The sequence below is a fragment of the Physeter macrocephalus genome, chromosome 21 (assembly GCF_002837175.3).
Source record: "Physeter macrocephalus isolate SW-GA chromosome 21, ASM283717v5, whole genome shotgun sequence".
Taxonomy (NCBI): domain Eukaryota; kingdom Metazoa; phylum Chordata; class Mammalia; order Artiodactyla; family Physeteridae; genus Physeter; species Physeter macrocephalus.
The window spans coordinates 42,282,447-42,309,712 of NC_041234.1; the positions used below are offsets into that span (position 1 = coordinate 42,282,447).

General features: G+C 42.5%; 1 protein-coding gene across 1 annotated transcript; it reads left to right on the forward strand.

The window, feature by feature from the left end:
• Positions 1–342: 342 nt before the first annotated feature.
• On the forward strand, positions 343–25,561 carry ZC3H12B (zinc finger CCCH-type containing 12B). The gene is made up of 5 exons (XM_007122126.2): positions 343–950; positions 19,982–20,121; positions 21,554–21,788; positions 22,451–22,557; positions 23,740–25,561. Exons 1-5 carry the CDS (start codon positions 343–345, stop codon positions 25,158–25,160), a joined length of 2,511 nt encoding a protein of 836 aa, XP_007122188.1. The 3' UTR covers positions 25,161–25,561.
• The last annotated feature ends 1,705 nt before the right edge of the window (positions 25,562–27,266 follow it).

The window sequence follows — 27,266 nt, forward strand, 5'->3', positions numbered from 1 at the left end:
TTGATTTTATAGTCTCATATTGTTGTGGTCTGAAAAGATGCTTGGTATTATTTCAAGAGTCCAATCATTTTAAGCAGAAAAATATAATGTCAGACAACATGTAGTTTCTTAGGAAGAAAACACTGTATTCTAAAATACTTTTTCATAATTTTACTAAACATGATTATGGTATGTGTGTTTATTTGTAGGAACTGGTAACATCTAAACATAACAAACCAAACAGGCAAACCCTTGTGCCATCACTACCACCCCATTTTACACAAAGGGAGGCCAGTGTACATGGATTCCAAGAAGGCTAAAAAGAAAAGAGCTGATTAGACCTCATATTGCCCACTGAACGGGATGACGGCCACCGCTGCAGTGGAAACACCAAAAATGAAGAAGAATGCCTCCAAGGAAGAGAAGCAGCAGCCTAAGCAAGAGAACACAGAGCAGGTTAATGCTGATTCTGAAGAGTTGTTGAGTTCTGAGAGTGACCCTGAACAGATGGGCCTTAAAAGCAGCAGTAATGACAACAGCTGCCAACCTGGAGATGTTCAATTTAAGAAAAAGGAGATTCCCTCTAAGCCACACCGCCAGCTTTGTAGATCACCCTGCCTAGATCATCCAAGCTTCTCCCAGAGTAGCATTCTACAGGATGGGAAGCTTGACTTGGAAAAAGAATACCAAACCAAGATGGATTTTGCTTTAAAGCTGGGCTATGCAGAGGAACAGATTCAATTAGTGCTGAACAAGCTGGGTCCAGAATCGCTTATTAATGATATACTGGCAGAGCTTGTCAGACTTGGAAACAAAGGTGATTTGGAAGGGCAAGTCAATTTGAGTTTGTTAGTGCCTCGGGGTCCCAGCTCCAGAGAAGTTGCAAGCCCTGAACTGTCTCTTGAAGATGAAATAGACAACAGTGACAATTTGAGGCCAGTCGTCATAGATGGAAGTAATGTGGCAATGAGGTAAGACTGGTATATTTTCTTTCTCTTTCTTTAAAACTGCCCTGTATGCAGGAATTGCTTAGCAAGCTATCTGGAGGTACGTTTTAATATATAGTTCTATATAATCTTCATAGCAACTTTATTTTACAGATGAGAAAACTAGAGCTCAGCAAGGTTAAATGACTTCCTTGAGAACACTTGATATAGGTAATATGTAGCAAAGTGAGGATTTAAATTTAAGTTTTCTGGCTTCAGATGAATAAAATGAAACTAACATTTGTCATCTATTTTGTGCCAAGTACTTTGCATATATGATTTAACCTGCAGGTGAGCCAACTCAAGTTCAGAGGTTGAGTAACTGCCAAGGTTACACAAGTAATAAATGGCAGTTTGTATTAAAACCTGAATCTGACTCCAATGCTCCTTCTGCAATATCATGCAACAGTCTGTGGCTATAAGTGTTATTAACAATATTTGACATACTTTCTATTTTTTTAACATCTTTACTGGAGCATAACTGTTTTACAATGGTGTGTTAGTTTCTGCTTTATAACAAAGTGAATCAGTTATACATATACATATGTTTCCATATCTCTTCCTTTTTTTAATAGTAAACTTTTATATATTTATTTATTTTTATATTTATTTTTGGCTGTGTTGGGTCTTTGTTTCTGTGCAAGGGCTTTCTCTAGTTGTGGCAAGCGGGGGCCACTCTTAATCGCGGAGAATGAGCCTCTTCAATATAGCGACCTCTCATGTTGTGAAGCACAGGCTCCAGACGAGCAGGCTCAGTAGTTGTAGCTCACGGGCCTAGTTGCTCTGTAGCAAGTGGGATCTTCCCAGACCAGGGCTCGAACCCGTGTCCCCTGCATAAGCAGGCAGATTCTCAACCACTGTGCCACCAGGGAAGCCAGTCTCTTCCCTCTTGCGTCTCCCTCCCTATCCCACCCCTCTAGGTGGTCACAAAGCACAGAGCTGAACTCCCTGTGCTATGCGGCTGCTTCCCACTAGATATCTATTTTACGTTTGGTAGTGCATATATGTCCATGCCACTCTCTCACTTTGTCACAGCTTACCCATCCCCCTCCCCATACCTCAAGTCCATTCTCTAGTAGGTCTGTGTATTTATTCCCATCTTACACCTAGGTTCTTTAAGATCTTTTTTTTCTTAGACTCCATACATATGTGTTAGCATATGGTTATTGTTTTTATCTTTCTGACTTACTTCCCTCTGTAGGACAGACTCTAGGTCCATCCACCTCACTACAAATAACTCAATTTTGTTTCCTTCTATGGCTGAGTAATATTCCATTGTATATATGTGCCACATCTTCTTTATCCATTCATCTGTTGATGGACACTTAGGTTGCTTCCATGTCCTGGCTATTGTAAATAGAGCTGCAATGAACATTTTGGTACATGACTCTTTTTGAATTATGGTTTTCTCAGGGTATATGCCCAGTAGTGGGATTGCTGGGTCATATGGTAGTTCTATTTGTAGTTTTTTAGGGAACCTCCATACTGTTCTCCATAGTGGCTGTATCAATTTACATTCACACCAGCAGTGTAAGAGTGTTCCCTGTTCTCCAACCCTCTCCAGCATTTATTGTTTGCAGATTTTTTTATGCTGGCCATTCTAACCAGTGTGAGATGATATATCATTGCAGTTTTGATTTGCATTTCTCTAATGATTAATGATGTTGAGCATTCTTTCATGTGTTTGTTGGCAATCTGTATATCTTCTTTGGAGAAATGTCTAATTAGGTCTTCTGCCCATTTTTGGATTGGGTTGTTTGTTTTTTGATTTTGAGCTGCATGAGATGCTTGTAAATTTTGGAGATTAATCCTTTGTCAGTTGCTTCATTTGCAAATATTTTCTCCAATTCTGAGGGTTGACTTTTGGTCTTGTTTATGGTATCCTTTGTTGCGCAAAAGCTTTTAAGTTTCATTAGGTCCCATTTGTTTATTTTTGTTTTTATTACCATTTCTCTAGGAGGTGGGTCAAAAAGGATCTTGCTGGGATTTACGTCATAGAGTGTTCTGCCTATGTTTTCCTCTAAGAGTTTATAGTTTCTGGCCTTACATTTAGGTCTTTTATCCATTTTGAGCTTATTTTTGTGTATGGTGTTAGGGAGTGTTCTAATCTCATACTTTTACATGTATGTGTCCAGTTTTCCCAGCACCACTTATTGAAGTGGCTGTCTTTTCTCCACTGTATATTCTTGCCTCCTTTATCAAAGATAAGGTGACCATTTGTGTGTGGGTTTCTCTCTGAGCTTTCTGTCCTGTTTCATTGATCTATATTTCTGTTTTTGTGCCAGAACTATACTGGCTTGATTACTGGTGCTTTGTAGTATAGTCTGAAGTCAGGGAGCCTGATTCCTCCAGCTCCATTTTTCGTTCTCAAGATTGCTTTGGCTATTCGGGGTCTTTTGTGTTTCCATAGAAATTGTGAAATTTTTTGTTCTAGTTCTGTGAAAAATGCCAGTGGTAGTTTGATAGGGATTGCATTGAATCTGTATATTGCTTTGGGTACTAGAGTGTAGCTTGTAGTAATCGCTCATGATCCTTTGTATTTCTGCAGTGTCCTTTGTTACTTCTCTTTTTTCATTTCTAATTCTATTGATGTGAGTCTTCTCCCTTTTTTTCTTGATGAGTCTGGCTAATGGTTTATCAATTTTATTTATCGTCTCAAAGAACCAGCTTTTAGGTTTATTGATCTTTGCTATTTCTTTTTCATTAATTTCTGATTTGATCTTTATGATTTCTTTCCTTCTGCTAACTTTGGGGGTTTTTTGTTCTTCTTTCTCTAATTGCTTTAGGTGCGACCTTAGGTTGTTTATTTGAGATGTTTCCTGTTTCTTAAGGTAGGATTGTATTGCTCTAAACTTCCATCTTAGAACTGCTTTTGCTGCATCCCACACATTTGGGGTCGTCATGTCTCCTTTATCATTTGTTTCTAGGTATTTTTTTATTTCTTCTGTGATTTCTTCAATGATCACTTCGTTATTAAGTAGTGTATTGTTTAGCCTCCATGTGTTTGTATTTTTTACAGATCTTTTCCTGTAATTGATATCTAGTCTCATAGCGTTGTGTTCAGAAAAGACACTTGATATGATTTCAATTTTCTTAAATTTACCAAGGGAGATTTGTAACCCAACATATGATCAATCATGGATAATATTCCATGAGCACCTGAGAAAAATGTGTATTCTGTTGTTTCTGGATGGAATGTCCTAAAAATATCAGCTAAGTCCACCTTTTTTAATGTATCATTTAAAGCTTGTTTTTCCTTATTTATTTTCATTTTGGACGATCTGTCCATTTGTGAAAGTGGGGTGTTAACGTCCCCTACTATGAGTGTGTTACTGTCGATTTCCCCTTTCATGGCTGTTAGTATTTGCCTTATATATTGACGTGTTCCTCTGTTGGGTGCATAAATATTTACAATTGTTATATCTTCTTCTTGGATTGATCCCTTGATCATTATGTAGTGCCCTTCTTTGTCTCTTGTAATAGTCTTTATTTTAAAGCCATTTTGTCTGATATGAGAATTGCTTCTCTAGCTTTTTTTGGATTTCCATTTGCATGCAATATCTTTTTCCATCCCCTCACTTTCAGTCTGTATGTGTCCCTAGGTCTGAAGTGTCTCTCTTGTAGGCAGCATAATCAAATCTGAATGAGATCCTTGCTGGGTAGAGTAATCTTGGTTGTAGGTTTTTCTCCTTCATCATTTTAAATATGTCCTGCCACTCCCTTCTGGCTTGCAGAGTTTCTGCTGAAAGATCAGATGTTAACCTTATGGGGATTCCCTTGTGTGTTATTTGTTGTTTTTCCCTTGTTGCTTTTAATATGTTTACTTTGTATTTAATTTTTGACAGTTTGATTAATATGTGTCTTGTCCTGTTTCTCCTTGGATTTATCCTGTATGGGACTCTCTGTGCTTCCTGGACTTGATTAACTATTTCCTTATTTCCAGTATTTTATCTTTCAGGTCACTTATCCGTTCTTCTGCCTCAGTTTTTCTGTGATTGATCCCTTCTAGAGAATTTTTAATTTCATTTATTGTGTTGTTCATCATTGCTTGTTTCCTCTTTAGCTCTTCTAGGTCCTTGTTAAATGTTTCTTGTATTTTCTCTATTCTATTTCCAAAATTTTGGCTCATCTTTACTATAATTATTCTGTATTCTTTTTCAGGTAGACTGCCTATTTCCTCTTCATTTGTTAGGTCTGGTGGGTTTTTACCTTGCTCCTTCATCTTCTGTGTGTTTTTTTTTCTTCTCATTTTGCTTACCTTACTGTGTTTGTGGTCTCCTTTTTGCAGGCTGCAGCTTTGTAGTTCCCGTTGTTTTTGGTGTCTGTCCCCATTTGCTAAGGTTGGTTCAGTGGGTTGTGTAGGCTTCCTGGTGCAGGGGACTAGTGCCTGTGTTCTGGTGGATGAGGCCGGATCTTGTCTTTCTTGTGGGCAGGTCTACGTCTGGTGTTGTGTTTTGGGGTGTCTGTGGCCTTATTATGATTTTACACAGCCTCTCTGCTAATGGATGGGGCTGTGTTCCTGTCTTGCTAATTGTTTGGTATAGGGTGTCCATCACCCTATGGTTTCTGGTCGTTGAGTGAAGCTGGGTCTTGGTACTGAGCTGGAGATCTCTGTGAGATTTTTGCCATTTGATATTACGTGGAGCTGGGAGGTCTCTTTTGGATCAGTGTCCTGAAGTTGGCTCTCCTACCTCAGAGGCACAGCACTAACTCCTGGCTTGAGCATCTAGAGCCTTTCATCCACACGGCTCAGAATAAAAGGGAGAAAAAATAGAAAGAAAGAAAGAGGATAAAATAAAATAAAGATAAAATAAAATAAAGTTATTAAATAAAAAATAACTGTGAAGAAAAAAATTTTAAGTAAAAAAAAAAATGGACAGACAGAAACCTAGGACAAATGGTGAAAGCAAAGCTATACAGATAAAATCTCACACAGAAGCATACACATACACACTCAGAAAAAGAGGAAAAGGGGGAAAAATAATATATCTTGCTCTCAAAGTCCACCTCCTCAATTTAGGTTGATTCGCTGTCTATTCATGTATTCCACAGATGCAGGGTACATCAAGTTGATTGTGGAGCTTTAATCTGCTGCTTCTGAGGCTGCTGGGAGAAATTTCCCTTTGTCTTCTTTGTTTGCACAGCTCCAGGGGTTCAGCTTTGGATTTGGCCCCGCCTCTGAGTGTATGTTGCCTGAGAGCATCTGTTCTTTGCTCAGACAGGACGGGGTTAAAGGAGCAGCTGATTTGGCGGCTCTGGCTCACTCAGGCCGGGGGCAGGGAGGGGTACGGATGCGGGGCAAACCTGCAGTGGCAGAGGCCGGCATAACATTGCAGCAGCCTGATGCACGCCGTGAGTTCTCCTGGGGAAGTTGTCCCTGGATCACTGGACCCTTGCAGTGGCGTGCTGCACAGGCTCCCAGGAGGGGATTTATGGGTAGTGACCTGTGCTCGCACACAGGCTTCTTGGTGGCTGCAGCAGCAGCCTTAGCATCCCATGCCCGTCTCTGGGGTCTGCGCCAATAGCCATGACTCACGCTGGTCTCTGGAGCTCCTTTAAGCAGCGCTCTTTATCCCCACTCCTCGTGCACCAGGAAACAAAGAGGGAAGAAAATGTCTCTTGCCTCTTCGGCAGGTCCCGACTTTTTCCTGGACTCCCTCCCGCCTAGCTGTGGTGCACTAGCCCCCTTCAGGCTGTGTTCACGCCGCCAACCACAGTCCTCTCCCTGTGATCCGACCGAAGCCAGAGCCTCAGATTCCAGTCCCCGCCCGCCCCGGCAGGTGAGCAGACAAGCCTCTCGGGCTGGTGAGTGCTGGTCAGCACCGATCCTCCATGTGGGAGTCTCTCCCCTTTGCCCTCCGCACCCCTGTGGCTGCGCTCTCCTCCATGGCTCTGAAGCTTCCCCCCTCCACCACCCACAGTCTCAGCCCATCTCCACCACCCACACTCTCAGCCCATGAAGGGGCTTCTAGTGTGTGGAAACCTTTCCTCCTTCACAGCTCCCTCCCACTGATGCAGGTCCCGTCCCTATTCTTTTGTCTCTGTTTTTTCCTTTTTTCTTTTGCCCTACCCAGGTATGTGGGAAGTTTCTTGCCTTTTGGGAGGTCTGAGGTCTTCTGACAGCGTTCAGTGGGTGTTCTATAGGAGCAGTTCCACGTGTCGATGTATTTCTGATGTATCTGTGGGGAGGAAGGTGATCTCCACATCTTACTCTTCCACCATCTTCTCAAATCCATCTGACATAGTTTCTAGTAGCAGGGAATACATTAACAGAGTTCTTTTTTCAAATATTATATTTTTATTTTTTATTTAAGTACAGTTATTTACAATACTATATTAGTTTTAGGTGTACAACATAGTCATTCAGTATTTTATAGAATTGAATCAGTATAGTAAAATGCAATATTTTACTACATTTAAAGTTATTATAAAATATAGACTATTTCTCTTTAACTGTTCTCTGTGCTGTACAATAAATCCCTGTATCTTATTTATTTTATACACAGTACTTGGTATCTCTTAATCTCCTACCCCTATATTGCCCCTCCCCCATCCTTCTTCCCAGTGATAACCACTAGTATATTCTCTATATCTGTGAGTCTGTTTCTGTTTTGCTATATTCATTCGTTTTATTTTTTAGATTCCACGTATAAGTGGTAGCATACAGTAATTGCCTTTCTCTGTCTGACTTTTTCACAAAGCATAATACCCTCTAGGTCCATCCAAATTGTTGCAAATGACAAAATTTCATTCTTTTTAAGGCTGAGTAATATTTCTTTGTATATATACCACAGCTTCTGTATCCAGTCATCTGTTTATGGACACTAAGGTTGCTTCCATATCTTGACTATTGTAAATAATGCTGATATGAACATTGGGGTGCATATATTTTTTCCAAATCAGTAGATTTGTTCTCTTCAGATATGTACACAGGGATGGAATAGCTGGATTATATGGTAGTGCTATTTTTAGTTTTTGGAGAATCTCCTTAGTAGTTTTTTAATGGCTACACCAGTGTACATTCCCACCAACAGTAAAGTAGGGCTCCCTTTTCTCCACATCCTCCCAACAGTACAGTAGGGCTCCCTTTTCTCCACATCCTCACCAACACTTGTTATTTTTTGTGGTCCATTTGACAATAGCCATTCTGACAGGTGTGAGGTGATGTCTCACTTTAGTTTTTATTTGGATTTCAGAGATGATTAGCAACGTTGAGCATCTTTTCATGTGCCTGTTGTCCATCTGTATGTCTTCTTTGGAAAAATGTCTATTCAGGTCTTCTGCCCATTTTTTAATTGAGTTGTTTGGCTTTTTTGTATTGAGTTGTATGTGCTGTTTATATTTTGGACATTAACCCCATATCAGTCATATCACTAACAAATATTTTCTCCCATTCAGTAGGTTGTCTTTTCATTTTGTCAAAGGTTTCCTTTGTTGTGCAGTAGCTTTTAAGTCTAATTAGGTGTAGGTGTCATTTGTTTATCTTTACTTTTATTTCCTTTGCTTTGGGAAACAGATCCAAAAATATATCACTCTGATTTATGTCAAGGAGTGTTCTGCCTATTTTTTCCTTTAGGAGTTTTATCGTTTACTGTCTTACATTTAGGTCTTTAATTCATTTTGAATTTATTTTTTTATGTGGTGTTAGAGAATGTTCTAATTTCATTCTCTTATATGTAGCTGTCCAGTTTTCCCAGCACCACTTATCGAAGAGACTGTCTTTTCTCCATTGTATCTTCTTGCCTCCTTTGTTGTACATTAATTGACCATAAGTGTGTGTTTTTTCCTAGGCTCTCTATTATTTTCTATTGAGTTATGTCTGTTTTTGAGCCAGTACCATACTGTTCTGATTACTGTAGCTTTGTAGTATAGTCTGAATTCAGGGAGCATTATTTCTTCAGCTCTGTTTTCTTTCTCAAGTTGTTTTGGCTATTAGGTGTCTTTTGTGTTTCCATACAAATTTTAAAATTATTTGTTGTAGTTCTGTGTAAAATGCCCTTGATACTTTGTTAGGGATTGCATTGAATCTGTAGGTTGCATTGGGTAATATAGTCTTTTTTTTTTTTTTCCGGTACGCGGGCCTCTCACTGCTGTGGCCTCTCCCGTTGCGGAGCACAGGCTCCGGATGCGCAGGCCCAGCGGCCATGGCTCACGGGCCCAGCCGCTCCGCGGCATGTGGGATCTTCCCAGACCGGGGCACGAACCCGTGTCCCCTGCATCGGCAGGCGGACTCTCAACCACTGCGCCACCAGGGAAGCCCCAGTATAGTCATTTTAACAGTATTAATTCTTCCAATTTAAAAACAGGGTATATCTTTCAATCTGTTTGTGTCCTCCTCAATTTCTCTCATCAGTGTCTTACAGTTTTCTGAGTACATGCCTTTTACCTCCATAAGTTGCTTTATTCCTAGGTATTTTATTCTTTTTGATGTGATGGTGGACGGGATTGTTTCCTGAATTTCTCTTTCCAAAAGTTCATTTTTAGTGTTCCCTCTTGTTATTGGGTTCCCTCTTAATCTTTATCAGGATAAGTTGCCCACCACCTGACCATAGTTTCACCCATTCTGGGTGGGATCAGGGGAGGGTCCTCAGATGGTTGGGGTGTAACTTGACTATTCCCCTCTTGCCTTTGCTACTGTTGCCTCCTTGCTCCTAATGTCAGGGGAGGGTGCGCAGAGGGTTGGGGTGTGACTTGATTGTTTCCTTCTTGTCTTTTCACCACTGTCACCTCCTTGCTGCTAATGTCTGACTAACTACCTAACATTCCCCCCTCAAGAGTATGGGACCCAATTCTTTGGGACATGGGTGATGACTGCTCTGGCTGCTTCCTGCTGTTAAGGGGCGGAGTCTTGATTGGGTCCCTCCTCTTGCTTTCCTTCAGCTAGGAGGTACGCTGGAGTGATGACCATCAAGGGGTCCCATGTAGATCTTGGTCTCAGGGCCAGGCTGAATGGGCTGGTAGCTACCTCGCAGAACCATTTGGAATTGAACAGCCTGTATGCGTTCTGAAATGAGTCAAACAAGCAAGTTTATGATACAAGGGCCTAATAACAAAACAAAGGCTGTCAGGACTAATGGTCCCAACAAGGGCAACAGCCATGTCCATATCTGGGTCTCCATAGAGGAGAGGAGGGTAGGAAGCCAGCTAGGGCCCTGTCCTGCTCTCTCTTTCAGATCTTCTATTATTTTGAGGTTTTTCTTTAAAACCAGAAGGTTTTCTTCAACCTGGCTGGAGGTATTAACATAGAAGTGGCATGTTTCATTTAACAGGGCACAGACACCCTCGGCCTCAGCTGTTATAACATGGGTCCCCCAACTCCCTGGCTGCGGATCGGTACCGGTTTGTGGCCTGTTAGGAACCAGGCCACACAGCAGGATGTGAGTGGCAGACAAGTGAGTGGAGCTTCATCTGCTGCTCCCCATCACTCACATTACTGCCTGAACCATCCCTGCCCCCCACCCAGTCTGTGGAAAAATTGTCTTCCATGAAACTAGTCCCTGATGCCAAAAATGTTGGGGACTGCTGTGTTATAACATTGAGGGCCCTCTTATTTTGTAAAACCACCTCAGCCAGAGAATCTAGGGCTGACTGTTGCTCCTCAATGGCTGCTACTGTAGCCTTCCAGGATTCCTGGACCATGATGTTAAGATTGAGAATGCTTCTCTCTAAGAGGCGTATACCCGCAAACCAAAAAAATTCCTCTAAAGACATTGTGGATCACTTCAGGCTGATCCAACTGGTGATCCCTGGTACTTTAACAGCTGTAGGAGAAAAGAGCACGACTGGATAGGGTCCCTTCAAGGTCAGCTGAATTTGAGAACCAGGGGAGCCATCCTTCCAAGTTTTGATAAATACTTGTGTTCCTGGAGAGTAGAGGCAAAGAGAAGACTCTGGGGAAGGAAGCCTTTTTACCACATATTTCTGGAGGGCTTTTTGGAATTGTCCAAAGGAGGTGACAGAGTACGTCAGTAGGTCCCCTCATAAGGCCTACCATACAGCATTTCATAACAGCTAAGGTTAAGCAAGGCCTTTGGGGATGTTCTGACCCTTAAAAGAGCAATAGGGAAGGCTTCTTTCCAACTGAGGGAGGTCTCTTGGGTTATTTTTCTTAAGGTATTCTTTAAATGTTGGTTGGCTCTTTCTACGTTTCCTGAGGATTGGGGTCTCCAGGAACAATGAAGGTGGTACTCAATATCTAGAGCCTTGGATATCTGCTGAATAATTTGGTAAACAAAGGCAGGACCATTATCACTCTGAAGAGACAACAGGAGGCCAAATCTAGGGATGATTTCAGTTAAAAGCTTCTGGGTTACCTCCGAAGCTTTTTCTGTCCTGGTGGGGAAAGCTTCCACCCAACCAGTAAAGTTGTCCACAAACACCAAAATGTACTTATATCCTCAGTAGGGAGGAACCATTGTAAGATCCATTTGCCAGTCTTCCCCTGGATATGTTCTGTGTCTCTGATCTAGAAGGGCCAACAGGGGTGGCTTATTTCTCTGAGGATTGTTAGTCAGACAAATAGAGCATGATGAGGTTACCTTATTAACTACATTGTAAAGTCCCTTCCCAGAGAAAATAGAAGAAACAATCTGGTATGAGGCATCTCTCCCTAGGTGACAGGCCTCATGCAAAAATTTAATAATTTTCCATTGGAGCAATTGGGGCAGGTGAGTTAAGTCCTCTCTCTGGTACCATCCATCTGGGTCAAGGTGGTACCCATGATTTATGGCCCATTTGATTTCCTTAGGCAGGTAAGACAGGGAAGGGAGAGAACTAAGGGAAGGAACTAAGGCACCCTCTATCACAAAAGGCTGAAGGGCTGCCTGTCGGGCAGCCTGCTCAGCTAGCCAATTTCCTTTTGTTATTTCATCATCACCCTTCTAGTGACTTCTGCAATGAATCACTGCTACCTGGAAAGGCTTGAGGATTACCTCCAAGAGGGAAAGAATTTGAGGTCCATACTTAACTGGGTTGTTTTGGACCGTCAAGTAACCACATTACTTCCAGATAACATCATGAGCATGCAGAACCAAAAAAGCATATTTAGAGTCAGTATATATATTAAGGGCCTTATTCTCAGCCAGGGTTAAGGCTTGGGTTAAAACAATTATTTCTGTCAATTGGGCTGAGGTCCCTGGGGGAAGAGTCTGGACCTCAATAACCTGTGTCAAGGAGACCACCACATACCCTGCCCTTCGACATCCTTCAGAAACAAAATTACTTCCATCAGTAAACCAAACCTCCTCAGGTTTTGTAGTGGAATATCAGTTAGATCTGGTCAGGGCAACAAGGAATGATATATTATCTTCACGTTGGTGAACTGGTAGACCTTCAGGTAGGGTGAGCAGGGTAGCTGGATTTAAAGAGGAGCAGACCATGACCCCTAAGTCTGGATTCTCCAACAGTAATGCCTGATATTTGAGGATCCTGCTATCTGTGAGCCAGAAATGGCCTTTCTCTTCTGAGAGAGGTAACCTGATGGGAGGTATATACTGTCATGGGAGGCTTCTTCCACTAATAAGGCCAAGGCAACAACTACCCTAAGACTGTTGGGCCATCCAGTGGCCACCAGGTCCAGTCTCATTGACAGATATCCTACAGGTCTCCAGACAGGGCCAAGTTCCTGAGTTAAGACTCCTAAAGCCATCCCTTGTTTTTCTGCCACAAATAGTTGTAAAGGTCTATCAGTTCTTGGGATTCCCAAGACTGGGAACTGAGATAGTAAAGTCTTTAGCTGTTAGAAATCTTGGGTTTGGTTAGGGCCCGAGAGCAGAGGTTTAGAGTCAGATTTTCCTTTTGAGGCCTTATAAAGAGGTTGTGCTTTTTAATCCGTAGTTAGAAATCCATAGTCTGTAATACCCCATGAGGCCTAAAAAGGCTCAGAGCTGCTTTCAGACAGTTGGTTCCAGCAGATCTAAATCCCTTGCATTCTATCTGGGGAGATACTTCATTCCCCTGGGGAGAGGATTACTCCCAGATATTTGACTTCCTGCTGTGCCAATTGGACCTTAGACTTAGAAACTTTACAGCTTTTTTTGGCCAAAAAATTGAAGGTCTGGGTAGCATGAGTTAAGGCTCTCTCATGGTCTGGGGAGCAAATAAGAAGGTCATCCACATACTGGATGATAGTCCCTTCCTCCAGGTATAGATCTTGGAGGTCCTTGGCCAGGGCCTGGACAAAAAGGTGAAGGCTGTCTCAGAACCCTTGAAGTAGGACTGTCCAGGTGAGTTGTTGTCCTCTATTCCCTTCCTCATGCCACTCAAAAGCAAAGAGGTAGTAGGACTGGGGGTCCAGAGGTATGGACAAGAAAGCATCCTTTAAGTCTAACACAGTAAACCAGGAGGCTGTGCCTGGGATGGTCCCCAACAAGTTGTATGGGTTGGGGACTACCGGATGGAGTGGGACAACTGCCTCATTGATAGCTCTTAAGTCTTGGACCAGTCTGTATTCTCCGTTTGGCTTCTTAACATGTAAGATAGGGGTGTTGCAAGGAGAACTGTAAGGAATAAGTAGCCCGTGTTGTAAAAATCTGGATATGAGAGGCTGCAGTCCCCTTTGGGCTTATGGGAAAATTGGATATTGTTTCTGATTGGGGAAAGAGGTTGGCTCCTTTAAGGTGATAAGCACTGGGGAGGTGGTTATAGCTCTCCCTGGGATTCTATCAGCCCAGACCTGGGGGTCTACTGGCAACTTAGCTAAGGCTGGTGTGCCAGTTCTCAGAGAGGGCTGTGTCTCTAAGACTAAGAACTGGAGGGGTGTTACTGGGGTGGTTACCCCAAGTAGCAGTCTGATTCCCAGCTTGTTCATGATGTCCCTACCTAACAGTGGGAGGGGGCATTCAGGTATGACCAGGAAGGAATGAGAGCAAGTATATCCTTCCCAGTAACAACACAAAGGGACAGTAAAGGGCCTAGTAGTAAGTTTACCTGAGACTCCCGTAACCTGACAGGAGTCGGAGGAGAAGGGTCCAGAGAAGGAAAACTAGGACAGAGTAGGTGACCCCTGTATCCAATAAGAAAGATATGGTCCTACCTGCCACATCCAGGTTCGCCCTTGGTTCCAATCCAGTAATACTGATGTTAAACAGGGGGGCCATTTGGAGCGGAGGGTCCCGCCAATCCAGGGTCATCTGAGGGGCTGCCCCTGGCCCCTGAGCCCTTTGGCCCAAGGGGAAGTTGGCTCCCCAATGGCCACTTTTTTGGCATTTTGGATAAGGCATCTTAGGAGGCTTGCCCTTGTGGGAGCATTCCCTCACCCAGTAGCCAGGCTTTCTGCAGACCCAGCATTGGTCTTGACTACTGCTGGGACGGGTCAGGGTTTCTCTGGATGGGGGTTGCCCCTGTAGGGCTCCCAATAATTGGGCCTGCCTATTTTCTTTCCTCTTTTCCCTCTCTGGGTAAGGAACCTATCTTTTAAGAGGTTGAATTAAAGTTGGGTTTCTGGCAGATGGAACAAATCAAGCTCGCTTGTCTAGACGGCTAAACCCTTTTTACTAATATTTATGGAAAACAAGTCAAGTTCTAAATTACTTTACCCTCTTTTTCAAAATTTACATTTTAAAACGATGACAGAGATAAAGGTTCCTGAGAAGACCAGATAGCACATTGGCATCTCAAAGATACAGGCAAGTTTCTCTTAGGATGACTTTCCCCTTTGTTTAATACTTACAAGCCTCTTAAGATAAATAGGGAAGGTCTGGGAGTGGTAAAAGGATTGGTGGGCTTTGGATTATTTTTGGAGCCACACTCCTGGTCTTGTAAAGACTACATTTGTAAAACAAGGACAGTTCTGTTTTTCTATTTTCAAAGAATTGGGTGGCTACCTCAATGATATTGAAGGACTAACATACCCATTTACCTATGTTGGAAAGTTTTACTTTTCCTCATTTAGGATATGGTCCTACCTGCCACATCCAGGTTCGCCCTTGGTTCCAATCCAGTAATACTGATGTTAAACAGGGGGGCCATTTGGAGCGGAGGGTCCCGCCAATCCAGGGTCATCTGAGGGGCTGCCCCTGGCCCCTGAGCCCTTTGGCCCAAGGGGAAGTTGGCTCCCCAATGGCCACTTTTTTGGCATTTTGGATAAGGCATCTTAGGAGGCTTGCCCTTGTGGGAGCATTCCCTCACCCAGTAGCCAGGCTTTCTGCAGACCCAGCATTGGTCTTGACTACTGCTGGGACGGGTCAGGGTTTCTCTGGATGGGGGTTGCCCCTGTAGGGCTCCCAATAATTGGGCCTGCCTATTTTCTTTCCTCTTTTCCCTCTCTGGGTAAGGAACCTATCTTTTAAGAGGTTGAATTAAAGTTGGGTTTCTGGCAGATGGAACAAATCAAGCTCGCTTGTCTAGACGGCTAAACCCTTTTTACTAATATTTATGGAAAACAAGTCAAGTTCTAAATTACTTTACCCTCTTTTTCAAAATTTACATTTTAAAACGATGACAGAGATAAAGGTTCCTGAGAAGACCAGATAGCACATTGGCATCTCAAAGATACAGGCAAGTTTCTCTTAGGATGACTTTGTTTCCCCTTTGTTTAATACTTACAAGCCTCTTAAGATAAATAGGGAAGGTCTGGGAGTGGTAAAAGGATTGGTGGGCTTTGGATTATTTTTGGAGCCACACTCCTGGTCTTGTAAAGACTACATTTGTAAAACAAGGACAGTTCTGTTTTTCTATTTTCAAAGAATTGGGTGGCTACCTCAATGATATTGAAGGACTAACATACCCATTTACCTATGTTGGAAAGTTTTACTTTTCCTCATTTAGCTTAGGGGAGAAGGCCTCTTCCAAAATTCCAATCAGGCTCTGAATATCAGCTATGGTTAACTTAGTCAGACCAGTGGCCTCCTATTTTGGTAATCTATGTACAAACATTTTTGAAGATCTTCCCTAGGTTTAAGAAATTTATGAGGGTGGTTCCCTTGCCCCTCAAGAAACATAGTGGCCCCTAACTTAGTTAATAAACCTCTTCCCATTAAAGGGATGGGACAATCAGGCACAAACAGAAAGGAATGTAAAACAGCTGGCCATTGATGTTGCACAAAAGGGGTTCCAGGAAAGTGTGCCCCTGCCTTTTCCCTGACACCCCCATTACATACTCTTTATGATTACTAAGTTTTCCAATCCTTTGGGTTAAGACCAAAAAGGTTGCACCAGTATCTATAAGCAAATTCTATCAGGAGGCCTGCCACATCAATGACCACCCAAGGCTCAACATTTATTATGTAGATGGTATCTCTAGGCAGAGCCACTTTTGGCCTCGGGCCCCCTCAGTCTTCTGATTGTGAAACCCTCAATGGCCGAGGGGCCCCCATCACTCTCTGTGTCTGGGGCATTCTTTCTTCCAATGCCCTGGCTGTTTGCAAAGGGCACATCGATCGCAACTCTCCTTCCAGTGCCCCTTTTGTCCACACAGGGTACATTGGTCCTGTATGGGTACCCATGGGCTAGTGGTCCAGGAAAAGCTGGCCTTGCAGTTGGTGGTCTCTGAGCAGACAAAACCACTGCAATCATTTGGACCTTTTGCATATTTCTCTCCGTGCGTTCAGCATTTTTGGCCATATACCTATTATTGAAAACCAAATAAGCCAATTGGAGCAAATCGTTCTTTGGAGTCTGAAGACCAGCAGTTGCTTTCTGAATTTTGCACCTGATGGCTGGGGCAGACTGGGCCATGAAATGCATAGCCAAAAGGGCCTGTACCTAGGGGGAAGAGGGATCTACATTCATTCGGGATCCATGGCCCTGTAGGGTGAGGTCCCCTAGTTGGCATTCTAGAGGTTGTAAGAACAAATGGTTTTGTACTTCTCCAGAAACTCCTGTGACCGGGATAGACTGAGATGTTTTCTGTGCCACTATGGTGTTTACCACAGAATATGTGACACCGTATCTATTAGAAAGTCAATCAACTTATTCCTCACTGTCAATGTTACCTGCGGGCTCTTGTGGGAAAGTTAGAATCGGGTGCCTCAAGTCCAAGGCAGTCCCCGGGCCTCTTAGAGGATATCGGAGCAAGGGAAATTGCCCTGCTGCAGAAACGGCTCCTGGTCCAAATTGGGTGCTCTGTCGGGTCTTAGATGGTGATACTAAACCAGGTTCCTGTGCTCCAGGGGTTAACATAGAAACTACTATTTGATCCCCATGGGTAAGGGAAATAGGAGGTGGTGAATATGTTGGCGGCATGGGTCGGAGGGCAGCTGGAACAACTGCCGGTGCAGATTGCTCGGCCATTGGGGGAGCTGGATAGGCTAGAGGAAGGTTTAAGTTTTGAAATAACATACCCTCACTCTCATTTTCTCCCTCTTCCCCTTGTAGAATAGGTTACCCCTTAGGTTTTCTTTCAGACCGCTGCACCATAAGGTGGCAGCCCTCTGACTCCTTTTCCTCCTGATGCAATAGCATAAATGCTTCTACATATGGAATCTCTTCTCTTTTCCCTGCTCTTTTGCAAAACACTTCTAACTGCGATATCATATAATTGAGTGAGCCATTCAGGGGCCATTGTTCCTAACATATATTGGATCCACACCCTATTACAATAGTATATCATATCTTTCTTAGTCATAGGCTCCCAGCTACATTTTGCCCATTTATCTAATATAAGCCCCAAAGGGCTCTCCTTTGGGATAGATGGAGTATTTCCCATTTTTATATGTTTGATAACACCAGAACACAAAAGACACATATTCCAACACAAAAAGCACAAATTCCAACATCAACACACACAAAACCAAAACCAAACCCAACAAACCGGTTCCCAAAATCAAGTAGAGTCCAACAACAATTCCCCTCTCCAACAGGGTACCCCAAACAAATGAACTGGTTTGTCCCGTAAAGGAAAAGCCCCAATTGAGGGGGGAATATGTTCTAATGTGCACACCAGAGCGACTTACTCTCTAAAATCGAGTCTGTCGACTCATAGAAGTTTGTCGGTTCCTTGCTTCAACTGCCAAGAGCTGGGGTAGCCGGTGCCGCTTCAGGAAATTTTGAAGGGAAGATCCTCAGGACAAATGGTCCCCGCAGCTGCTAGGGCCTTGCCCCAGTATTCCCTGACTGGAGCCGCCTAGCCATGAGCAGCAAGGCTCCTGGCTGGCTAAGCTAAATTTGTTACCGAGTCCAAGATCGCTCTGCTCGCCACACAACAGGCCAATAAATTGGGAGACGAGGTGTTGAGACAAGGAATAGCGACTGTATTCGGAAAGCCGGCAGACTGAGAAGATGGCAGACTAGGGTCCCCCAAAACCCCATCTTATCGGGGTCTGGATGCCAGTTTCTTTTATAGAATCTGAGAGGGAAGTAAAGTAAAAAGTCAGAATAGAGAGGGAGAGGTGGGGAGGAAGTAAAGTAAAAAGGGCCATCAGTCTTGAAAAACATCTCCTGGAATGGCCAGCCTTGGGGAGGGGATGTGTTAATTTCTTTTTTCTTGCAGCCATTCACAGGTGGGTAGGGTTCCCTGAGGCAGGCCGTTATGTATGATTATAATAACAAAAGCAACGAAAAGAAAAGGCTAAAGTCAAAGAAACAGATCCAACATGGAGTCAAAATTGGCTCTTTCCTGCTACAATAGTTTTTCTAACTTTTTACAGTAGTCCCCTGTTATCCACGGGGGTTACGTTCCAAGAACCCCAGTGGATGTCTGACACTAGGGATAATACCAAACCCTGTTTGGTTTATACTCTGCTTTTTCCTATACATGCATACCTATGATAAAGTTTAATTTATGAATTAGGCACAGTAAGAGATTAACAACAATAACTAATAATAAAATAGAACAATTATAGCAGTATATTGTAATAAAGTTGTATGAGTGTGTCTCTCTCTTAAATATCTTATTGTACAAATTCGGTGTCTTTTCCATCTTAACTTTTGCAGTTTGAGGTGCGACAGCAAAACTAGGATGAATTTCTTTTTCTTTCTTCACAATTTCATGAATAGAAGATTCGTTCTTACAGTAGACCTTAGCAACCTCAGCATATGATTTTTTTTTCTTTCCTTAAGTCAAGAACTTTCACTTTTTCACTTAAAGGAAGCATTTTATGGCCTCTCTTCAGTATATCCAAATTGCAAGCACCACTACTCTTGCACTTTGGAGCCATTATTAAGTAAAATAAGAGTTACTTGAACACAAGCACCATGATACTGCAACAGTCAACCTGATAACAGAGATGCTACTAAGTGACTCACAGATGGGATATGCTGGACAAAGGGATGATTCACCTCCTGGGACAGGATGGAATGGGATGGCACCAGATTTCATCACTCAGAATGGTGCACAATTTAAAACTTATGAATTATTTATTTCTGGAGTTTTCCATTTAATATTTTTGGACTGCAGTTGACCGTGGGTAAGTGGAACTGCACATAGCGAAACCACAATAAGGAAAGAATACTGTACATAGACTTTCTTCTATAAAATTTGGATTACATTACATGTAGTCCAAATCCTTTCTTTTCTCTTTTAGCATTACACTGTGAGCACTTCCCACATCTTAAAATTTTCAAGACTGTGACTTTTGTTGGCACATCATATTTAATTAAATGTGATAACTATTTTCAGTCAGCATTTATGTGTGTCTTTTTTGCTATCAGTTATTTTTTAAGCTTACTGTATGTGCTTAAAATTCATCTCGAATTAATCCTAAATATAAACTTAATCTAAACCTCTGGTGACACCTCTTCTTTTTTCATCTGATAAATATATGAATCTTTGAAAAGAAAGTGGTGATAGAAACAGAAAGAGATGAGAGAAAATGGAAATAATGATAGGAAATAGTCACTAAGGCTGCTATAAGTTGGGAGGTGTTACCTGTGGCCTTGAATGAATGTGTAATAATAACGGCAATATTTGTAATGATGGAATAAAAAAGAATTTGTTTTCTTAAAAACTACATTTTTGGCATCCTCAAGAAATAATATGTCTGTCGTTAATTCCTTGGTGCTAAGAAAAAGCCTGTTTGCAGTATTTCTTTACTACCTGTTGCCAATCTTCTCTACTCTCATTCTCTATCTTCCTGAAGCCATGGGAATAAAGAAGAGTTCTCCTGCAGAGGAATACAACTTGCTGTGGAATGGTTTCTAGATAAAGGCCATAAAGACATTACTGTATTTGTGCCTGCGTGGAGAAAGGAGCAATCCCGCCCTGATGCACCAATTACAGGTACCATTTCAAATAAGACATTTCTTCTCATCCAGAGGCAAAGCTGGCAAGATAGTTTGGGGAGAGCTTGATGCTCCCAAATTAGATAATTACTTTTCTAAATTTATTAAGTATACTTAAAATGTTTTTTATTAAGTATATTTTAAAGCATATTTTTCCTGATCCAAATAAACCATTGTGCTGTGGCATACAGCAGTTAAATAGAGACTTCAATTTCAAGCAAAGAATAAAGCACAGTTGAAAAAAAGGAGTGTTTTTTCTATTTGACCACAGACTTCAGACTAAAGGGGGATGAATCTGAGTTTTCCAAAATACTAAAGAAATCGTGGTAGACAATGGATCTTATTCTGTACCAGATAAGTGACTGTGGGATTTGCAAATTAGGGGGTAGAATGGAAAAAGAGAAAAGTCCCATGGCATTCAGAGTGAGCTTATCCATGAGGCACAGGAGGCCCAGTGCCTAGGGCCCATGATAGATACTTTTAGGGTCCCATGTAAACGTATTAATTTTATTATTTTTTTAACATCAGAGGGGAAAATTGAATATAACAATGAATGTATAATAATGTACCTAACTGGATTATTTGTTTTTATACCAACCCAGTTGTAAAGTATAATTTTTAATATTTTTTTAATGGAAGAAGGGACCCATGAAGGCAAAAGTCCCTAAAGTCCACAAAAGTCATGATGTGGCCCTATTGGCAGGAGGATCACTACATTCACTTGTAGTAGTATATGAAGCTAGCTCTTTATAGCATTTGAGAGCATAAATACCCCATGCCTCTGAGTATCAGCTCTTGCCTGTTGTGCAAAATGAGAAGGTTCAGTGAATGGCTGTCAGAACTGTGTCATGGAGCTATCTGCCAGCTGCTGAACAGGCTCCCAGCCTCAGTCTGAGAGTGGATCCTGGCTTCTTTCCTCAGTAATTAAGAAGCTAAAAGGAAAGGGGGTCAGTACTCACATGCTACCGCTTAATGTTTTTCCTTAGTCATGGCTTTCCCTCAGGCAGAAGGCAAAAATGTTGTCCCTAGGAGGGATGCTTTATTCTCCTGGCAGACACATCCTCAGCATACTGTCCTGGTTTCTTCAGCAACCAAAAGCTGGTGCTTCAGCCAAAGGGCAAAACAAGCCTCAAGAATGCTAGGATATCAGTGTTATTTCTCACTGTTCATGGTAGGTTTTAAAAACTTAGATGCCATTGAATCTATTTCCTTCATTTTATCGGAAAGAAAACTGGAATGCAAAGGGAAAGGTAACTTGCCTAAGGTCACAATCCAAATTGGTGCCATAGCCAGGAATAGAGGCCACTTTCTCTCTAAGGGCAAATAATATATTAATCTAGTACCAACTTTTGTATTTGTAATATGGGGATAATGCTGTTGATTTCCAAAGGTTATTTCTACCCTCTGGCATATAATCTGTATTTCAACAGATCAAGATATCCTACGTAAACTGGAGAAGGAAAAGATTCTTGTCTTCACACCATCCAGAAGGGTCCAGGGCAGGAGAGTTGTTTGCTATGATGACCGGTTCATAGTCAAACTGGCTTTTGATTCTGATGGCATCATTGTATCCAATGATAACTACCGAGACCTTCAAATTGAAAAGCCAGAATGGAAGAAGTTTATAGAGGAGCGGTTGCTGATGTATTCTTTTGTGAATGACAAGTATGTTTCTTTCCTGTAGGCTCTGAATAGCCTAAATCCGAGTTACTACTAGGGATAGATTTCATTTCATTTCAATAAACATTTGCTGGACACTTACTGTGTACAGTGCATTATGCTGGTCACCATGGGGATAAAAGGCTGAATGAGTAACAGGACTCACCCTTAAGAGGCTCAAAGTGTACTGGAGAAGAGAGAGAGATTCCCACAATGTGTCATGATACGTGCTATGGTTAGAATTTTTTAAAATTGCTTTGTCTATGTGAAATGATAGGAAAAAGCCTCAGAGAGGAGATAACATTTGAGATGAAGTTTACTGCAGAGGAAAGAGGGCTGCTGGGCATTTCAGGTAAAGAAGACATCATGAATAAAGCTATAAAGATGTGAAAGTGGGTTGCATGTTGGGGGAACCAGCAGGCATGCCAGTATGGCTGGAACTTATAATCCACAGAAGAATGATGCACGGGAAAAATCATTCCTTTTTTGTGTTCAAGTGGAAACAGAGGGAAGAACTGCTGGCTTAGCAGAAGATAGACTTGAAGCAGGAAGGGCCATTAGAAGGCTGTGACAACAGTATAGGCAAGAGGTAGTGATGGTCTAAACTCCTGATAAGGGATAGTGGGGACAGAATAGAAGACGTTTACCTCTTGCTTGCTTGCTTTCAGATTTATGCCTCCAGATGATCCTTTAGGACGCCATGGCCCAAGCCTTGAAAACTTCTTAAGAAAGAGACCCGTTGTTCCCGAACACAAGAAGCAACCATGCCCTTATGGTGAGTACCTATGTGCCGAACCAAGTTCTGTACTGAGAGAAACATAAGAACTCTGTGAATACTTTTCTCTTCAAGGTTTCCCTTCCAAAGGGAAAATCCTGGCTTGTCCACTTTCTGAGTTAAAGTCTGTGTCTTCATGTATTATCAGTTAGGCATTTAAAGAAACATCTTAGAAATTACATGAGGAAAAGCTAACTAGAATTGAAGGAAAGAATAATTGTCACTAGTTAAAATGATGCATGTGTTCTAGCTGCCTCTGTCCTGAGCAGGGTTGCTGGGTGTAGGGAAGTGCAGAAACCCACTTGGCCTATGGAATCAGAAAGGGCAATGCCAAATTGGGTTTGGCCTGAAGAAGGATGTGTCTTTCAGGCAGGTGACTGCACACTCTGTCAACTAATAATACCCTTTTCTTCCAATCTGTACTTTCCAGTTTGCTTCCAAACTTTATTTTCATTTCCTTTTTAAAATATAGTTTTCTAGAGTGCTTTCATGATCTTACCCAAGTCCCTAGGATACAGTTTGTGAGCCTAATAGTATGACATGGGCTGCCTGGTCTGAGGCTACTTTGAAAGTTCACTACTTTTGGATAGTCATTTATTTATAGGATGACTAGGTGTTTGTTCTCAACTATCATTTATTCATATCATAGAGTATTTCATGTTCATTATTTTCATTTAATCCTCACAATGACCCTATAATAAAGGCATTATTATGAACCTTGTTTACAGAATAGGAAAATGAGGCACGGAAAGTAAAATCGCTTACCAAGGTCACGGGGCTAGTAAGTGACGTAGCTGGAATTCAAACTCAGGTCTGACCGGCCGCCAAGCCGGTGCTCTTTGCACTGAACCACCTGCCTGCTGCTGCCCTACACTGTCTCAGCATGTGGGTTATGCCTAGGCAAAGTTGTGAATTACAGGAAAATGAAGGCTGTTCAATGGCTCAACTCTTAGCTTTCGCATTGCAGTTTCCTCCCCAGGTTTCCACTTCTTCTCTCTCCCCTCACAGTGTGTGATGCCACCATGGTGTTGTTTGTCTCCCACCTTTATGAACGGTTAATTTTCTGCCTTAACCCCAAACAGTAAAACTCTAACCTGAGTGACCAGATTGTTACGACAGCTTCTGGCACAGAGAGTTGCACCACTCTGAGAGAGAGTCTTACCACAAGGCATTATTTTTCAGGCAAAAAATGCACCTACGGCCACAAGTGCAAATACTACCATCCGGAGCGGGCCAACCAACCGCAGCGTTCGGTGGCTGATGAGCTCCGCATCAGTGCCAAACTGTCCACAGTGAAAACCATGAGTGAAGGCACCCTGGCCAAGTGTGGCACAGGGCTGTCTAATACCAAAGGTGACATAACCTCAGAAGTCAAACGTGTGGCCCCCAAGCGCCAATCGGATCCCAGCATCCGTTCCGTGGCTGTGGAGCCTGAAGAATGGCTGTCCATTGCCCGTAAGCCTGAGGCCAGCTCTGTCCCCTCACTTGTGACTGCTCTAAGTGTCCCCACAATCCCACCCCCGAAAAGCCATGCAGTGGGTGCACTCAACACCCGTTCAGCCAGCAGCCCCGTGCCAGGATCCTCTCATTTCTCCCACCAGAAGTCCTCACTGGAGCACATGACCAGCATGCAGTACCCCCCGATCCTGGTTACCAATAGCCATGGGACCCCTATTAGCTACACTGAGCAATACCCAAAGTTTGAGTCCTTGGGGGACCACGGCTACTATTCAATGTTAGGCGACTTCTCCAAATTGAACATCAACAGCATGCATAATAGAGAGTACTACATGGCTGACACAGACCGGGGGTTGTATGCCCGGAATCCCAACCTCTGTCCTGACAATCGTATGAGCCATAGCAGGAACGACAGCTATTCCTCTTACAACAACCTGTATTTGGCTGTAGCTGATACTCATCCTGAAGGTAGTTTGAAGCTGCATCGCTCAGCATCTCAGAACCATCTTCAGCCTTTTCCTCATGGTTACCACGAAGCCTTAACGCGAGTGCAGAGCTATGGCCCAGAGGACTCTAAGCAAGCCCCCAACAAGCAATCAGTCCCCCACTTAGTTCTGCATGCCCAGCACCCGACAACTGGAGCACACTCCAGCTGTCCTGGAGACTATCCCATGCCTCCCAATATCCATCCTGGGGCAACTCCCCAGCCAGGACGTGCCCTGGTGATGACTCGGATGGACAGCATTTCTGATTCCCGCCTGTATGAGAGCAACCCCATGAGGCAAAGACGCCCTCCTCTGTGCCGGGAACAACATGCCAGCTGGGACCCACTGCCCTGTGCAACTGACTCCTATGGCTACCACTCCTATCCCTTGAGTAACAGCCTCATGCAACCATGCTATGAGCCAGTCATGGTACGGAGCGTGCCTGAAAAGATGGAGCAGCTTTGGATGAATCCTTGGGTTGGAATGTGCAATGATTCCAGGGAGCATATGATCCCAGAGCATCAGTATCAGACCTACAAGAACCTCTGCAATATTTTCCCTTCAAACATCGTCCTTGCAGTGATGGAGAAGAATCCCCACACAGCAGATGCCCAGCAACTAGCAGCCTTGATTGTTTCTAAGCTTAGGGCTGCACGTTGACATGACATAGGACTTATTTCATTATACAAATATAAATATGAATACCAATAATTCACTAATACTATGATAATAGTAACTAATAATTTTGCGTTACACTTTACAAGTTACAGAGTGTTTATGTCATTGATGTGCATAACAACCCTATGAGGTAAGTGTTACTAATGTCTTGCTTTCTAGACAAGGAAACTGAAGCTCAGTGAGATTAGGTGACTTGCCGAGGTCACACTGCTAGCAAGTGACCAAGTCAAGACTCACACCCAAGTCCTCTGACTCCAAGTCCTATGCCCTTTTGCACTGCAGCATGCAGGTAATGGAGGACAAAACCCAGAGGAAAGGCCCAAATGCAAGAAACTCCAAGGGATTCCATTATCAACTGTTTTCTTAGTCACACGTTCTATATTACAAAGTATCGATGATATATCTAATTTAGAGAGCAAGAGATCAGGATCAATCCATATGTTGAATTAACCTTTTAGGATTTTTAATAGGAATATTTAAAGCTATTTAAAAGTAAATGCATACTTTATTGCATGGATATCTGACCATTCAATACCTTTATTAACCGAGCTATAGGGTCACATTGAAGCTTCTAGAGCTATATTTCAAACTTATTGTTAGCAATTATATTGCATGTATGACTGTATGTATTTGTTTGAGAGGTGTGTGTGTATATCTCTATATAACCTTTTATATAGTGATGATAAAAAGATAGGATCTGCACAGCCCTTAGTCTACAGCTGTGTAGATCACAAATCAGACTTGATTTTATGTCACATTTCATAGTTTCAACTAGTTTTGAAAGTGAAACTACATCCTAATATTTGAACATTGCTTTCTTAGGCACCAGAGCAAACTGGCTCTATTTCCTTTGCACTTTTTACTTGTCAACATTTATGACAGTTCTTAGCTTTTAAGTCTCTTCACTTCAGTAAATTAGGGATCAGATTGCAGCCTTCTTCTGCAGAGGAGCTGATGGATAAGCTCAAGTTCCAAGCATAGTAGATGCGTGTGCTAGATAAGCACAGAAGAGTTTGACCAGGACCAAGGGATTTCCTACCAGAATCCGCTTCCCTTAATCCCAGGAGAGATGGCCAAACTCATTTGGCGTTAAATGATGAACACAAAAGCTGAATTCAAGGAGGGTCTAATGGATGCTCTTTGGACTTCTGACCTATGCATTATTCAACACTACAGGATGAAATGTAATGCACAGCCATGTAATCCACTTTGTCCTGCCATCCACCCTTTGGGCAATAAGGTTGATCATTGGTGGAGCAGAATTTCTTTAGGAAACAAAATTAGGGGATTTTCTAGGTGGAAAAAAGGCAGCTTCCAAAAGGGGATGCTACATCTTGCTAATAGCTGGCTCAGTTACACACTTCAAATGCACACAGAGTGTGCATTTGACCTTAGGTAATTCTTAAATGCATTACTAAAGAAGGCAGGACTTTGTGTTGACAGCACTATTTGCGCAACTTGTATCTTGCTCAGGGTGGGAAACTTTGTAGCTAAATGCCTCTAGAAGAGGCGTTTGTTTTTGGTTTTTTAACAGCTGCACTAAATGAACCCCTTTTTGAATCCATTGTATATTGCAACATTTTGAACCATGACCAGCTCAGTATTTCTTGAGCTGGAACTTGCTAATTTCTATGGTCGTTTTTTCATGAAAGTTGAGAAGGCCTGGTCTTGGCCTTTTGTTTCTTCATGAGAAGGTGTGACACTGCCTATAAATGTTTCTTACTGTGAAACACTCCGAATGTGAGACTGTAGTCAGGGTTGTTTCTGGTGGTTTGATAATGGCTTGCATGCTGCTTTCTGGCTTTGTGTCTCTGTCCTAGTTGATCAAAACTTCATCTCAGTGTTTCTCTTCAGTTAACCACAGTTCACATTCATCTCCTACCCTCTGATCTTTCTATCCCCCAGCATACTGAGATGTAAAATTATTTTCTGTCAGGTAGGTCCATAGAGAGTGAAGTGCTTGCTATTTCACACAAACACCATTTTATACCTTCAGCTTCTTGGACCTTCTAAATCTGTCCCATGTCTAAATCAGGGTATTTGACAATCTTAGATGACTCTACTGCCTTTGTGCCAGTTAGTTCATCT